The sequence below is a fragment of the Nothobranchius furzeri genome, chromosome 14 (assembly GCF_043380555.1).
Source record: "Nothobranchius furzeri strain GRZ-AD chromosome 14, NfurGRZ-RIMD1, whole genome shotgun sequence".
NCBI lineage: Eukaryota > Metazoa > Chordata > Actinopteri > Cyprinodontiformes > Nothobranchiidae > Nothobranchius > Nothobranchius furzeri.
The window spans coordinates 47,716,429-47,733,900 of record NC_091754.1 but is presented as its reverse complement, the minus strand read 5'-3'; the positions used below and the strand labels follow the sequence as shown (position 1 = coordinate 47,733,900).

The window sequence follows — 17,472 nt, the reverse complement described above, 5'->3', positions numbered from 1 at the left end:
TTTTTTTTCTGCTGTTGTCTGTCCATTTCTGCACCACTTCACATTTAAATGCTCCTAAACATAATGAGATGCACCTTAAGGATGCATGTTGGTTCTATATTTGATTTAGGTCCCGTTTAACCTCCTAAACCTCCTGCAGGATTCCACCAGTCAGCATATTTCAGCCCAACACCTGTGTGTTTCTGTCCAGACTTACCTGGAACTGTTGCGCACCAAAACAATTTAAAAAAATCACTCACGGGTTCCATCGAACCGAGTTGCAATGGTGTCCAGGAAGGTGTTCTGAGGCGCAATCAGACCCCGCATCACCGGCATCCGGGAGCGCGTCGAGCCGCGTCGCTCCCGCCGCTCCGCGCCATGACTCTCCCCGGAGGTGGACACGAAGCCCGGCAGGAACCTGGAGGAGTTCCCCGACGCTCCCCCTAAGCCCTGGAGGAGGGCGCCGAGCCGAGACAAGCGGGACTCCACGGTCCAAAAGTGGCCCCCGACCACCGCGCAGGTGATCCGGGCGTTAGAGGTGAAGAGGATCCGCTGGAGGGTGAAGGCGGGATGGGAGGGATGGAGGGAACACGGAGAGGATGGTCACATTTACGCATGGGTGTGCTGCACTCCAAACTCTCTCTCGACACACACACACACACACACACACACACATTCTCTCTCCTCACATAAAAGCACCCCCCCCCCCCCCTTGATGTCTTTATTTATATATATAGAATTCCCATTAAGCCCGGAACATTTTCCCGTTTCAGGGCCATTACTTAAATAATATTCCAGCCTCTCTGTCAGTGCTCACGCGGAGCTGCTGAATTTATCACTTCAAGAAATAAATGAATAATTCAATAAAAATCCTAAAAACAAAGACATGGATGGATGATGCATACTTATGGATGAATGAATGAATAGATTGATGGATTAATGAATGGATGATGAATAATGATGGACGGATCATTAGTAATGTTTCTATGGTTACATTGTGATTTCTTAGTAAATATTCTATTTGGTGAGAGATAAACTTTATTGTATTTATCCTTGTGAATCTATAATTAAACGGGTAAACTAGTAGTAGCACATTCAATGTCAAAGAGAGTAAAATGTTATTATCAGGAGAGGGAGAATATTTAAGTGGTTAGCAGCAGTGTGCTAGACGATGGCCCCCTCCATGAGACCACCACAGCTCAGCAGAACATCATTGTAGCTTCTTCTGGGGAGAAAAACACTTACAGAGAAAATAAAGTTAACAGCTGAAATAGAAGGAAACAATACAGTTAAAAAGCAGATTATAGAAGAAAGCAGTAGAGCGTGGAAAGTGGTCAGTATATCCTCCAGCAGTCTAAGCCTGTAGCAGCATAACTACAGAGATAACTCTGGGAAACCTAGCCTTTTAGATGGAGGCATGTTGGAGGCAGGGCAAGGGAGAGCCGTCTTTACCGACTGTACACTCCACCTCCCTCTACTCCCCCACTTCTCTGGATCTAGGCTAACATCAGATTTTAACCATAGGCCCTATCAAATAAAAATGTTTTAAGCCTATTCTTAAAAGTAGACAAGGTGTCTGCCTCACGGACTAAAGCTGGGAGCTGGTTCCACAAGAGAGGAGCCTGATAACTAAAAGATCTGCCTCCCATCCTGTTTTAGATATTCTGGGAGCCACCAGTAAACCTGCAGTCTGAGAGCGAAGTGCTCGGTTAGGAACGTATGGAACAATCAGATCACTGATGTATGATGGAGCTTGATTATTAAGAGCTTTATATGTGAGAAGAAGGATCTTAACATCTATTCTGAATTTAACAGGTAGCCAATGTAGGGAAGCTAAGACAGGAGAGATATGATCTATCTTTTTAATTATCATCAGAACTCCAGCTGCAGCATTTTGGACAAGCTGAAGACTTTTAACATCATTCTGTGGACTTCCTGAGAGTAATGAATTACAGTAATCCAGTCTTGATGTAATAAATGCATGAACTAGTTTTTCAGCATCACTTCTGGAAAGGATGCTTCTAATCTTAGCAATATTCCGAAGGTGGAAAAAGGAAATCCTACAAACATGTTTAACGTGGGCTTTGAATGACATGTCCTGGTCAAAGATAACAACAAGGTGTCTTATTCATTATTATCTCATTTTTCATCCATTCATCCATCTCTTTTCATCCACTTATATGGGATTGGGTCGTGGGGGCTGAAACCTAAACAGGGGCGCACAGACTTCCCTCTCCCCAGCCACTTAGGCCAGTTCTTCTGGGGAATCCTAAAGTGTTCCCTGTCCAGGTGAGAGACGTAGTCCCTCCAGCGTGTCCTGGGTCTTAGGTCCCCTCCCAGTTGGACGTGCCCGGAAAACCTCACCAGGGAGGCATCCAGGAGGCATCCTGTCTAGATGCTAGGAGCAGAAAGCCCAAACATGAGCCCAAACATGTTACAACAGGAAGACACACAAAACAATTACACAGAGGTGGAAGAAGTACTTCATGTTTTAATTAAGTGAAAGTACAGATGAAGGGTAAAAACAGTTCCTTCTAGTCTTCTTTATTAGACATCACTAGTCGACGTGGATGTCCTCCATAAAGTGGAGTTTTCCAAAGTCAGCAGAGTTCTTGGAGCATTAACGTTGTTAAGTTTTCACACTTTTTGCACTTTGGCAGCAGGATTCCCAACGGCTCTGGTGTTCCTGCAGCAGTCCTACACGTCTGGTGTTCCTGCAGCAGTCCTACAGGTCTGGTGTTCCTTCAGCAGTCTAACGGCTCTGGTGTTCCTGCAGCAGTCCTACACGTCTGGTGTTCCTGCAGCAGTCCTACAGGTCTGGTGTTCCTGCAGCAGTCCTACAGGTCTGGTGTTCCTGCAGCAGTCTAACAGGTCTGGTGTTCCTGCAGCAGTCCTACAGGTCTGGTGTTCCTGCAGCAGTCTAACGGCTCTGGTGTTCCTGCAGCAGTCCTACACGTCTGGTGTTCCTGCAGCAGCCCTACAGGTCTGGTGCTCCTGCAGCAGTCTAAGAGAACCTTCTCAACAGTTCCAGTTGCTGTGCCCGCTACAGGTGTGAATTAAAATATAAGCAACTGGTAAATATGAATCATTATTACTCTTTAATACACACAGAAGGTCTTTGCTGGTGACAAGGCAGACCTGGGTGCTGAATGAACCCACCTGCATCCCTCACTGAGATGCAGGAGGAGATAAGAGCATCTGGGGGTTAAAGGTCAGCTGCTGCAAGTGTACTATGGAAAGCGAGGGCTTGGTGGTGCGAGGATGCAGTGGAAGGGAAAGTTGACTTCTACTGGGTCACAACAAAAGAAGGACTCCAGCTCTTTGGCTGAATAATCCATGAGCACGCTGCAGCGAGGTCGGTTGGATCAGTGAGGAAACAGCGACACCTACAGGAAATGAGGTGCCAATGACACAGTCTCATCCCCTTCATGCACTTTATTTACTCAAGTCCATCTTACTGTAGAGTAAAAAGTTACACATGTTCATTTATAACATCTAAACATTAAAAGGATTATTTTATACAATTAGTTCATTTCATTATCCCCCCCCCCCCCCAATGCCTCATTCAGTTGAACACTTACAAAAGAAGAAAGTCATCTTTGCTTTTTTCTTGTTGTAGAGTGCACTGAACAACCTCAGTTTGGCTAAACATAGACTAATTCAGACAAACAAACAAGCAGTCAGGATGTGTCCTAAAATTATTTCACTATTATTTCACTGTAGTTTCTGCAAAGGCTTTTTTCTTTGCATTCTTCTAGTATTTTGGCAGGACTATTATCCCAGATAGCTGCTCGCAGCAACTACCCAATCTCCTGGCGGCCATATTGATGCTGTTGTTACTGGTTTGTTCTCCAACAACAACTCTAACCATCTGTTGGGAAATCAGCATTTCCAGATCTGAAAATGTTTAAGGAAAAGGCCTTAGGAATTAAAACCAAATAGCACCCACGCAGGTTCTGATCACGCGTTACTGGTGTATTTGTGTAGCTAATTAAAGGAGAGTTTTATTGGGAGGCTGAAAATGTCCTGCACTGCAGCAGTTGGACCAGTAGAGGTCAGTGCATGATCAAAGTTTTACTGCCTTTGTTTTCACACACACACACACACACACACACACACACACACACACACACACACACACACACACACACACACACACACACACACACACACACACACACACACACACACACACACACACACACCCTAAATCTTTACTCAAAGAGAGGTGTGCAAGGAGAAAAATAAGAGACTGCAGCCTGTGGCTCTTTTCACTTTCACAGCTGGAAATTAACTGAAGTTTTCTCGCTGAAAACATTTAAAACCAGACTGAGAGCCCTTGAGACGGATTCCCTGTGCTGTAACTATAACATGTCTGTGTAACAAAAAAATTAATTAAAGTTTGCTGCCTCTTGGCCAGGACTCCCTTCAAAATTAGGGTTTTAATCTTAGTGGGATCTTCCTGGTAGAATAAATAAATAAATAAATACATTCTTTTAATTTGGCTTTTTTATTAATGTTTGTAAAAAATGAATCAATCAATGTTTTTATGTCAGCTACAGACAGACAGAATGACAGACAGACAGACAGAACGACAGACAGACAGAACGACAGACAGACAGACAGACAGACAGACAGACAGACAGACAGATAGATAGATAGATAGATAGATAGATAGATAGATAGATAGATAGACGCTGCACCATTTGAATTTGAGCGCGCGCCACTGAACGAGCATCTGGTGCGCGTCCCCTCGGCTCGTACCCGCTGAGGATGCGGTGTCGCGCGCCGCGGCTCCGCTGCCTGCCCCAGCTCCTCGCCTCGTCTCAGAGTGAAGATTGAGCAGAGAGGGACGCAGCGATGGGAGGACGGAGCACGTAGCAGCTCCAGCTCCATCCTGCTCCTCCTCGCTCCTGCTGTTGTTTGGGTTTATTCCCGGGAAAATGGCGACTGGAGCGGGCTGGCAGCCTCCGTACACCTCCTCCTCCTCCTCCTCCTCCGGTACCAGCAACGCCAAACACAGCGCTGCCTGTCCAACGGCCAACATGTTTTATGACGGAGGCGTAACGCTAGAATACACTCAGGACCTGCATCTGAAGATGAGCAAGAAGATCGCACAGCTCACCAAGGTGAGTAAAGGTGTAGTGCAGGTGTGCTGGTGCGCGTGTGAACATCATTAGCATCCCTACTGTTGACACTTTGTGCGCTCTGATTATTACAACATGATAGGATACGTATTCATGTATTCATCACTAGGTTTAAACTTGTCCCAGAGCCTCCCAGCTGCCCTGGGGGGGGGGGGGGGGGGGTAGTTAATGTGCCACTCCACTGGTTAACCTGCCCCAGCCTAAAGGACCAGAGAAGTGATGTAATCCTGGAGAGATGCAGGGGTCCAGGCTGCTGCTTTGTTGTCTACCTGCTACAGGGCTGTTGTGCAGTGGCTGCAGATCCACTACCACTGCTGTGGTGGAGGGGGATGCCCCTTCAGGTTCATACCTCCTGTTTTCTGATCAGCAACAGAAAACATTTGTCAAAACAAATGTTTCAGTCAGTGAAAAAAACGAAAGGAAATTATCCCCCTTCTTAAGTTAAATCATCAGCTTTATTTAGAAAACACCTTCCTACACCAGAAGATGTACCACATCGTGTAATCATTTAAATACTCCAGAAACTATGCAACCCTGTCAGTAAAAACATGTCCAAATAATCACGAGATGGAGCAAGGAAAAATAATCCTCACTTGACACCATGTGAGAACTCTAGAGAATAAAATCCAGATTAATCCATTTAAAAAATCCCTAGAATGAGCATCCCGCGTGTTCCTTCCATCGTTTAGACGCAAAAAAACAAAAGAAGTCTTATGTTTCACTGGAGGATCGACTAGTAGAGTCTGGTCTGCTGAGTAAGTGGATGACGCGTAGAGATGTAGAAAGTTGGTGTAGGAAGCGGGGGAAGACTGATAAATCGACCCGATTTTGACCCTTTTTATATATCGGACGATAAACCTGCTTTGTTAAGCTGATTTAACGTCAGGCACATCTAGTGCTGCACATACATCGTACATTTATATTCACTGTGATGTCAGCGTTGGCCTGTTGCGAAGGACAGAAGGAACAGTGATGAATGCTCAGACGTTTGTCTTAGCCAATCAGAAAGAGCCCTTCATGCATTTGGCCAATCAGGTGGGTTCTTATCTAAACCTCCCCTTCTCGGCAGACGGCACTCATTAGGATGGCTAGCTAGCAAACACCTAAGTTAGCGACGTGCGCTGAGGGCAAGACATGTGCCTGAAATGTTAGCGACTAGGAGCTCGTGTTTAAAACAACGGCACGGTTTAGACGTTTTGGTTCCAAGAGAGATAACGTTCAACAAACGCAGGTGCTTTGCAGACATGCTGAACACTTGTGGAAACCACAAGTAGAACCGGGACTAATCTACGTGGTCACCTCCAACGCGACCGTAACGATCTATTTACAGGGCACCAGAACGCTAGGGTTAGCAAACCCGAAGTTTCCCACTTTACGACAAATATGATGTCCATCTATCAGTTTTGTGGGTGAACTCGTTACGAGAAACATTGAAGGAAATAAAGCAGTTATTTATACGTTGTTTGGCTAAGTCTATGATGCCGAAGAGCCAGCTGGGTCGGGCTTCACCTCGCAGTTGGTAGCAATGGCTGCAGGTCTGTTTTACAGTTGTTTACATGATTATTGTACAGAAATATTTAAAATGCTAACTTTGTAATGTCAACTTGAATGACTGTATTTCATGTGGTTTTAATACTAACGATAGAGTGATTAGTCTAAGTTCGTATACGCAGGTGAATGGATTTATTTATTGATTGATTGATTTATTCAAAGTCATCCAGAATTAGACAGTGTTTGGTATCCTTCAACAATTAATTATTTGTAAAATAATTAAGTTGAAGCATGGCTGAAAATCAATGTCTGACTTTTATTGGTTAAATTTCATAGAATTTTTATTTATTATAACTTTTGTCAGATGTGTTTATGTTTATGTTTATTTATTTAGCAGACGCTTTTATCCAAAGCGACTTACAATTTATAACCTATAGGGCATGTTGTGATCTGTGGGGGAAACCGGAGTACCCGGAGGAAACCCACACATGCATGGGGAGAACATGCAACTCCACGCAGAAAGGCCGCAGCCAAGTTTCGAACCTGCAACCTTCGTGCTGCGAGGCAACAGTGCTAACAACTGCACCACCATGCAGCCCTTGCAGATTGAAGTTATTTCTGTGACCACTGTGGGTTTTCCTTTCACTAACCGAAGGGTACCAACTATTTTATCCACGTGAATCGGCCGATATTAATGTTAGACCAATAATAGCCAACATTTTTAGTTGTAACCAATGAAATCATCCGTATTTTTTGCAAGTTAAATCTGACTTAAGTTTCACACACCTGCTGACTCTCCAGGTGTTCTTTAGTCAGATGTTTTGTGTTCAACGTTCCCAGCATTTCCACCTACCTTCACACACCTTCTGCAGTCCACATCTCATACGGGAATAACTGGAAAATTGCTCTGAATGTTGAGGCTGGTCTCAGTTTGCCTGGACTCAACACAGATTCCCTTGAGATATAATTTTTGGTTTCTACTCTCTTTGCATAATTATGGTTTATTTTACTCAGAAGTGTTAACCTTAATGTTGGAGGGAAAAAATGAAATTTTAATGGTAAATCAGCCATTTTATTAGATTAGTTTTATTCTTTCTCATCTTTGCCATTGTTGGCTGATTTGACCTTATCTGGAAATGTATGTTGGAATTTTCTGTCTTTCACATTAAAATGATGACGTTCCTTGAATAAATGAGTGATCCCAGCAGTTCTCAACTGATATTTGAGCTTAGGTTTTTGTGAAAGAACAGAAAACAAAATAAAAATCTGTTTGATTTGCAGTCTGACTGCAGAAGTCACCATTTTTCATTTTATTTCCTGTTGATATTGATCCAGAATTAATTTTAAGACTTTTTAGGACTTTTTAGGACTTTTAGGAGTGCACTTCACATGTTGTACTTGTAATCTAGAATACAGAATAGAGTAAAGTTTCCTTCTGCATGACTGTATGAGCAGGGGCGCCTCCAGAAAATTTTGATAAGGGCGCCGTTATGGCTGCTCTCGTGGTCTGCCTGTATCTGTTCTGTCTACGTGTGTGTGTAACCTTGGTCAGGCTGTGCTGCGGAGTCAAGTTCCTATGCTCTGGTTCGCTGGAGCGCTTGCAATAAAGCTTTTTCTGATTTGTGATTTTCAGATGGGGCCCAAAAATAATTTGGGGTGGCACACCGAATTGGTCCTTGTGGTAACTCTGGGAGAGCTGAACCTGTGGCGATGCATTGCTCCTTTATTCGTTTTGATTTTAAAAACCGCATGTATCCAAAACACTTAAAGGGACTTTACGGAGTTTAGAATTTTTATGCTCGCGATTGCCCCCTCAGGCCAAAAGCGTAACAGCAGCTTCAATAGTAGGCTCGTGCACGAGGAGCGCATGCTGTACGTGCACACTCCTTAACGAAAATAACAGCTGAGACAGTCCCTTGTGTGTATGTGTGTGTGTGTGTGTGTGTGTGTGACCCGGAGGACAGAGGACAGGAGAACGCGCAGCTAATTAATTAAATAATTTAGTTCTGTACCTTTCTCTTCAGCACAGCCGACAAAGGTTTATGATGGGTCAGTCCTCCTGCATGCTCAGATCATTCCCTTCCCTTGCTTGAAATATTGTTCCAAAATGAAAGTTGAACCCACATCTTTTTTATCTGTGAATTCAATGCCGTACGGCAAGTCTCAAATTAAAATGTAGGCATCTTACGATTAATGTAAAAAATAAACTCTAAACAAACTATGTTCACATCGAGAATTGGAATCCAGGTCTCCCTGCACGAGAGTCCATCGTTTACTTAGATGAGCTAAAGCACCAGTAATGTCTTTTGTATCTTTAATATTTATATCCTTGATGACAGCTGAAACAATGTTCGGAGAACGGTTCGGAGCGAAAATGGCTATTTTGTTGCTAATTTGCAGGAAATATTTAGAAGAAAGTAGCTAAGGGTCCTCAGAAATGTAGCTAGGTTCATCACTAGGCGTTAGGAACAGCGACAAAGTCGCTGAGTTGGCACTACCTCTCTCTCTGCTGCTAAAGCTACGGATAGCAAATGCTACGGGCGATGCCTGAGCGTGAACGCGCATGAAGCAGCCTGCTCGGCCCAAGCAACTCTCTTTTTATGTGATTTTACAGAAAAACAGGCAATCACAGTAAAAATGCCAGGGCTCATTCTACAGGACCAGGGCATTGCAGGAAAATGTATGAAGAAGAAATTGATTATTTCTATACATGTTTTGACTGTCAAACTTCCATAATGCCCCTTTAACTCACATTGTACAAACACAAACATTTCAGAAAAATACATTTCAAATTTTATTTTGAAATGTATTTTTTGATTTAATTCACATGTTGCTGTGTTCATAAAAAATATGGAGATAAAAATCTTTTTTTAATTATTATATATATATTATTATATTATATATATGTATATATATATATATATATATATATATATATATATATATATATATATATGTATAGTTCAGATTTTTTCTTTACTAATTAATTATATATTCTTTCTGTTGGGTTTTACATTTATTTTAAATTTATGTCTTGAGTAAATAAGATGAATTTATGATATGAGTGAAGATTCATATGATTTATTAACGCTGGCTTTTCATGGGGGGACCAGAAATTTTCTAGGGGTGGCCATGGCCACCCCTGGCCACTCCTTTGGGGTGCCATTGTCTATGAGGCCACAGTAATGTGTTTCTAGTCACGTCCAATCTATGATATATCTGAAACATTTTCCTTTTCAGTATTTTTCTTTTCAGTTTTGATTCAAGGCTCGAAGCCATTGTCCAACTTTTATCTCTTCACAGGGTATCTGCGGATCCTTAAAAAGTCTTAAATTTGCTTTTCAAAATTTAAGGCCTTAAAAATCCTTAAAAATGACAAATAATCCTTAAATACAGTTTCTAAAGGTCTTAAATTACCAAAGGTCCACTAAACAAGATTCTTTATTTCAATAAAAATTTTGTGAATTTCTAGTTAGTGTTCAGGATTTTTTGTGTATGATGTTGGCGTAAGCGGAACCGTACACATTCAGTTGGTTGTGAAAGGGGGCTATTTTTAGATGAGCACATTAGCTGGTTAAGCTAGTGGGAGCATGCGCCATGGGGAAGTTTAATGGTAACTGGATGGCTAATCCCACGTTCGCGATGTGGTTAGCACCGGTTCCAGGCAATAGCTGGAAATTATAACTTAAATTTATTTAATTTTAAAAATAGCTTGAATTTCATCAAAATGGCCTTAAAAAAGGTCTTAAAAAGTCTTAAATTTGGCTCCCTTAAACCTGCAGATACCCTGCTTCAGTCATTTAACTTTTGTCCAGAGAAAACGTGCCCACGCCTCTGAGCTGTCCATCGTCTCCATTGTGCGTTGCTCATTTCAGTAGATGTGATGTTAGTCAGAGAAAAGGAGGACATGTTCTAGCTAAAACTTTATCCACCAAACATCTTGTCACAGCACAATAATTACCCAGGTTTTATTGAATATTGATGCTCTGCTGGATATTTATCAGCAGAAAATGTGTTATAAAACACATTGTCTTGCTTATATTGAGGGATACTTAAATGTTTACAAGCACAAAGAAAAGCTGTTCTAGCAAGATACATTTTGAAAATACACAATTCAGAGGTCCAACTCCCTCTCTTCAGGCTCCGCCTCTAAGCCACACCTACAGAATGCAGGAGAATGGGAAGCCTAAGTCACGCCATCTACTTCCTGTCCCAAAAATGAGTATATGGGCCGATAAAAGTTATTTTCTGATCCCGTTTGCTACATGCCGTGGATTTTCACATATGATGTGATGATGTCGTATATGCGACATCTGATTTGTAGTAATTTTATTCATGAAGTTTTACTAGCTAACAAATCTCACATGACGCTACATAGTGGAACCTCACATAATTTATTTTTGTGTGATTCAGGGCGTAAGGCGTCAGGGTCATTCCGGGGACCCGTGCGCCGACCCGAGGGGAAGCAAACTTAGACTCCCTTTGCAGGACGCAACGGATACTGGCGAATAACCATAAAAACGTCACATGCTACCTTTCCTACTCTTTGTTGCACTTTTATGCCATAATTCCCAACATAACACATCTGCATAACCATTGAATAATTTTGTAATCTGACTAACAAAGCTAGCCCAGCTTTGGCTTCACTTCCTGTCCAGCTGCTCAGAGCTGAAAACACACGATTCGTGAACATGAAAGGGGTATGTTTGGGGGGTGTTAGAGGGCAGGGTCCAGTCATTAACAACGGGACGTCCACAATGACCGGAGGAGACAATTAAACATCTTTTTGACAAAAAATGTACATTTGGCATTGGTATGTCAGGAGAATTTCAATCAATATGGCAAAACTACACCAGATAGCATGTCTGACTGCATCTTATAAAGGAAAGTAAACTAAATCCAGAACAATCCAAACAGGTAGCCATCAGTCAATCTATCGAAACCATCAAGTGTTAGATCTTCTAGATCTTTTAGAACCAGAAATGTTTGTAATTAATTCTGTTGATTATAGTGTTTAAAACGGCAAGCTTTATGGCTCTCGGTCGTGGGCGGGTTCTACCGTTGTCTTTCAAATGATCTCCACATGCTACAGGATAATGACCAACGTGGCATACTCAATGCAACGGATGTCTATAAACGTGTTGGTCAGCTGTTGAAGGAGGCAAAAATACATCCTTTTTTCTAAAAAAGAACATATATATATATATATATACATGTGTGTGTGTGTGTGTGTGTGTGTGTGTGTGTGTGTGTGTGTGTGTGTGTAAATATAGATATATATATCTGCTCCTGATTCTAATAAAGCCCAAGTCCAAATAGCCCAAAAGTGATGTAAAAACCGTTCTAAACAAGCTGTCGCCATCTTGTTCCACTCTCTTGCATCATCCAGCCCACCAGACAAATCGAGGGCACCGATTAGCCCACAAAACGGATAGAGCGCTGTGATTGGTCCAAAATCAGATAGAGTGCTGTGATTGGCTCACCATTGTGGACCAATCACAGTGCTCTATGGGTTAGATACCTTTATGTCTGCAGAGGTTCCAATGGAGCGTTCCTAGACCAAACTTTGCAAGGCAAGAATTTGGTCTAGTTCACCAGGCTAACACAGTCTCCCAGTTAGGTACAAATCAGCTCGACCAGCTTTGCACTTTCCCTACAAACTGCAAAAATCAAATGTGAATTTCTCGGTCTTGAAAGTAAACTTATTTTTCTTCTCTTCCAAAGAGCAACCAACACTTTTTGTGGCTTTATCATTGAGAACATTTCCCTCTCTGTAAAAAGTAGTAAGTAGACCTTCTTCCCAAGACGATGATTGTTTCTGACAAGCCATTTCAGGCTGAAAAGGTTCTCGCTGTCGTGGGAGGGGTAAAAAGGGAGACAGGAAAACTCAGCTCGTTGATCTAAAAGATGACAATGATTATAAGGAAAAGCCAGGACTGTTCCTGAACAGTTCACGGCAGCAGAGTTTATTCATCTTCAGACTGAAAGAGAATCTGGGGTTGTCATGGCCAAAAAGGTAGAGCACTCGTCCACCAGGTCAGTGGTTTGAGTCCAACCCCAGTAGAGGCTGAAGCATCCTTGTGTAAGATGCCAAACCCCACCCAGTTACCCTCAAACACAAAAACGTTCAGCTATCTCATCGGACACGCAGAAACACCAGCCGTCATCAGCTCCAGAGGATGTGATTTCCTTTTCTATAACATAAGGGTGACATTTCAAACTTCACACTTTTGGGACCATTAAAGTTTGTGTCATTTTTTCTAAATGTGTTTGATTTTCAGACAAAACCAACAAACCAGATCCGGCGGGTGCAGAAGAGTGGATCTTGGCTTTGGGATGGTTTTCTAACTGTTAGAGAACCTTCCCAAAGCCCAAAAGTGTCTGAATGGTCCTCCTAGTGCTCAGTGTGTTTCTGGGGTTGTGAAGAGGCCCAGGGAGGAGAGTGTTGGATGTCCTTGAAGCTCAGGAGTAGTGCAGCGGTGAGGCCAAGGAAAGAACAGGTGGAAGGTGAAGGACAGAGTAACACTGTGTGCACTTTAGATCATTGGAGACACGGGCCACTCCTCGTGGCATGTCTGGTAAGGGAAAGTTGAGGCATTCCACTGAGTCAGGCTTTCATTAATCCTTTAATTACAAAATATGATAGTAATCCTCTGAAAATAACAAGAGCAGAGCAGCAGAGTTATGTAAGAGCCCCACATGGCTGTTCTTCTCGACACTAGTGGCCCTTTTTCGTTGCCTCGATCGATTGTGATGGAGCTGGACCTGATAACGTCCCTCTTTGATTTGCTGTGCTGCTTCACAGCCTAGCTCAGTATGAAGGCCACATTTTAGCTGCACTGGAAAGAATGTAGACAGTTAACTCTCCCTCTTTCTTTATGGGTGACCCCACGAGGAAAGTTGACCATTGAGCAGGATTGATGGTACGGATGTGTATCGGTGAAATTACAGCGATATGATACGTATCGCGATACAGGGGAGACGATACAATATATCATGATATATTGCGATACATTCAGTCAGACGATATTTTAGACTGATTTCATTGTAGGAAATTAAGTAAACAGTCAAAACTGATACTTAACATGTTTAACATGAGGTATCTGAAGCCTAACAGAGGGCTTTACATTTCATTGGTGAAAACAAAACTCTTTGCACACTACTGTCAACTAGTGGTCGGCGTTTGAATTGCACCAAAAGAAAAGAAAATACACAAATATTTGCATGTGAATTCTTCTAAAAATTTGGTTCTGAATATTGATATAGTATTGCAGGAGAAAATATCACAATATATTGTGATATCGATATTTTCGATACAAGACTTTTGAACATCGATATAAAATCGCTGGAAAATATATCACGATATATTGCCATATCAATATTTCCTTACACCCCTAACTGATGGTTTATCCCTTGAGGTCCTCATGGCAGGGGTGAGGTGGTGGTCACTCCTCACCCCTGCCACATGGACCCAAGGGATAAACCATCAACCCTGCTCAATGGTCAACTTTCCTCGCGGGGTCACACCTATTAGGATAGTGGGAGGGTTAAAGAGGTTTTAGTGTGTTGAGCTGCACAATATTAAAATTTACTTTGTGATATTTTCTAACTTTGCAATGTTAATGATAAAAATACAGGAATTTTCAACAAATGACTTGAAAAGCACTTTTAAGTTTTGCTGCTCTCCCACCATCTGGTTCCCAATGAGCCTGTTGGTGTTTTCCGTACAACGGGAGGTAAATTACGTTCTTCTAGGTGAAATCAGCGTATTTCGCATACAACCCTATGATATTACCCTATAACCATAAATAATTTAGAATTTTGTTTGTCCAGTGTTTCCCTTACATAGGCGTAGCCGTGGCAGGCCATCCCAGCGCCACACCTACAAGATCCCAAGTTTTATTGATTTTTTTTTTTGCACCGTTTCCCGAAGAAGCAGCGGGAACTACTCTGTTTTTGCTTGTGATCACAGCCGGCAGGCAGCAAGGAGGTGGAAGCAGGGCAGGGTGGTTACAGATAGGGATGAGCCGGATACTCATTTCAGACTAGTATCCGGTACGGATAAAGCATTTTTGACGAATACGAGCATGAAATGAGTAAAACTCGTAAATATCTGTAGTCGTGCTGAAGGAAAATCCTCATTGGGTAACTAACTGTCTTCACCCTCTGTGATTGGCCAGTCACATAGAGCGCCCGCCCCTCCCTACACACAAAACTGTAGCCGGGAGCTCTGTCTGTCCAGCCCATCCACGCACACACACAGTAACGGATCTCTCTGTGCTTGCTTCACTGTTGCTCACGTTTCGTTAGTGCTCCTCAGGTTTTCCTCAGCTCCCCTCTTTTTCGGCTGAATATTTAAAGTAACTTTTTTCGTAACGTACGTGGTGCATTTGACAAGACAGAGCTGAAAACGGCTCGTGCATGTGTCGGTCACTGCCTCCGCTCTGGTCGGGTTTTTAAATTTTTATTTTATTTTAACTCTCTCTCCCTCTCTCTCTCACACACACCTCAATCAACATTGTTTTGTTTAACTGTGTGTGGGAAAAATGCCAACAACGTTAGGAAAAAATCTGTTTAATCAAATTAAAATAAAATGGTTCTAGTATTTCATATTTCCTAGCTCCTACAGCATGAGTTCAGATGCATTAATTCATGCACTTAAATAATAATGTTCTGATTTTACTGAAAAACTTGTTCTGTAACAGTTTCTTTACTATTGTGATCAAAACTATTTAATCTCAATTCTGAGGCTGCTCTGTAAATAGTTTTCAAATAAACAATACACATAGCAACTTCTGATCATTCCATATCAATTTCAGATTTAAAATAATGTATTGATGTAAACCACACCCACTAATTTCCAAATAATAAATAAGAGGTGCATTCATCTGTCATCATTAAGTCTACTAAGCAGGGGTGTAGAACGCGTTTAATAGGGCCAGCCCAGTAATGATCTTGGACCAAAATAAAGGGGGCAGAAGGAGATGTTTTTCCAGACGCCAAGACAAATTAAATGCCAAAACCAGCAGTTGCTGGATTAGTGTAGTTCAGAGTAGCGTGCGTCTAATAAAACAATATTAACATAAAGGTGAAACGTGTCATAATTCCCCCACCCTCCACCACCACCACAGCTGGAAAAATTCCTAGGTGAAACACTGTTGTCCATAACTGAGCAGCCCTGGTTAATAGCTATGATCATCCAAACCGCAAATAAAACCCTGACAGTTGATCTACGGTGGCGTTCAGGCTTCAGAAGTGAGTGGAAGCATCAGGAAACGTGAATGTTTTCTATGTCTCGCTGCCGTTGCAGGTCTGTGCGTAGCTGCAGGCTCTTGTGTTGCCTGTAGGCCTGTTTTAGTTTAAAGCTTCAACTTTTAAAGGCTTCCTAGGAAAAGCCCAAGCTGACCTGAGTTCAGTTTAGAAAAGTGCTTAGAATTTTTTTTTTGTGTTTATCAGCTTGTCACAGTTAGTTGAGTCCACATGTGTGCTTGACAGATGCCAATGGAGTCTGGTAAATCTGATCTGGCTCCAGAATGATGGAAGTGACTCGTGTCACAACACATTTGCATTTTTATACGTTTAAAAACAGCTGCAAGGTTCCCTCTGTGGAAAATTGGGAAATTTGCTGTGAGATCTGGGTTTATGAGACAATAAGAGTCCCTGTCACCAGGGATTAAAGTTAGGAATTAACCCCAGAGCAGCTGTTTAGATTATTATTAGGTGCATGTTCAGTTGGAGATTATTTATGGAAATGCAGCTGAGGTAGGGTTAGGGCTCCGCCACAGAGGATGGGAGAGGAAGGACATAAAGGGGAGGGAGATAAAAGGATGAAAGCTCAGGGAGACTGAAGAGATGGAGATGAAAGCAGCAGGCTCACCAGCGTCATTAAAATAATCATGTATTATTGAAGGAACATTTCCACAGCTGACTCAACGCTGGAAATCCATGCTCACACTCACCGAGACAAAAAAAAAAAACAGCATTTAACCCATAAATGAGCCCAAAAGGCTGAGGACAGAGATGGTGATGCTGTCGGATCTCATGGAGCCTCATCCTTTAAATCCACCAATAATAACCTGTTTCACTGCTTTTATAAATAATTATTCTTCAGGCAAACTCTGTGTTTAATAAGTAGCCCGCTGGTTTAATGTTGGTAATTTATGATCCACATGCAGCTCAGTCTGTGATTATCAGTGCATGAGAGAAATGATCAACTAAACGTGTGCGGAGGTCGTAACGCCACCGACCAGAGAGCTCTTATCACACCACACGGCGGGAATACCAAACCATTTTATTTCTAGAGAACGTTTCAAACACATTATGAGAGCTGACTGAAGTGCTGCACTGAGTACGGACACCAAAACCATGAAAACAAGAGGCTGCAATCCCAAAAAAACCAGTAAGCAAACACTAAAAGAGTCACTGGCCAAAAGCCAAGCCATTAGAGTACGAGATTTAAGAACAGAGAGGATTCCAGTCCGACAGGGTGCAGCACACATAAACGCTCGCTCACCCCGTGACGTATAGGGCATGCGGGAAGTGCACAGTAGCAGCTGGTCAGCAGAGCGTAACTCACGTATGGGGTCAGAAGGTCAGATAGATAAGGTGGAGCTAGATCATTCAGAGCCTCGAATACAAATGTCATTAGTTTGAACCTCACGCGGGCAGCATGGCAACCAGGAGCCAGTGGAGACTCGCCAGGACTGGAGTAATATGGCGGCGGATCTGGTTTGTCAGGAAGCTAGCAGCAGCATTCTGAACTTCCTGCAGTCGGTTTAGGCCGAGACAGAAATTCTCAAAGCTGGAGTGATCCAGACCAGGTTTTTTTTTAGTATCAACTGTTGTTGTTAGCCTC

At 42.5% G+C, this 17,472-nt stretch overlaps 2 protein-coding genes across 3 annotated transcripts in view; one reads left to right on the top strand and one right to left on the bottom strand.

Moving 5' to 3' along the window:
• The window catches only part of LOC107380901 (voltage-gated delayed rectifier potassium channel KCNH8), a 43,923-nt gene extending 43,288 nt beyond the window's left edge, over positions 1-635 (bottom strand). The window contains exon 1 of the mRNA XM_015952291.3: positions 240-635. Coding sequence (XP_015807777.2) covers positions 240-315 — 76 coding nt within the window. The 5' untranslated portion in view covers positions 316-635. The remainder of the gene's footprint in view (positions 1-239) is intronic.
• A 4,107-nt stretch (positions 636-4,742) lies between these two features.
• The window catches only part of fam184aa (family with sequence similarity 184 member Aa), a 49,060-nt gene continuing 36,330 nt past the window's right edge, over positions 4,743-17,472 (top strand). Inside the window, exon 1 of one of the 2 annotated variants that reach the window (XM_015952289.3) lies at positions 4,743-5,108. In XM_015952289.3, coding sequence (XP_015807775.1) covers positions 4,923-5,108 — 186 coding nt within the window. In that variant the 5' untranslated portion in view covers positions 4,743-4,922. The remainder of the gene's footprint in view (positions 5,109-17,472) is intronic. The other variant, XM_015952290.3, reaches the window with a different exon arrangement.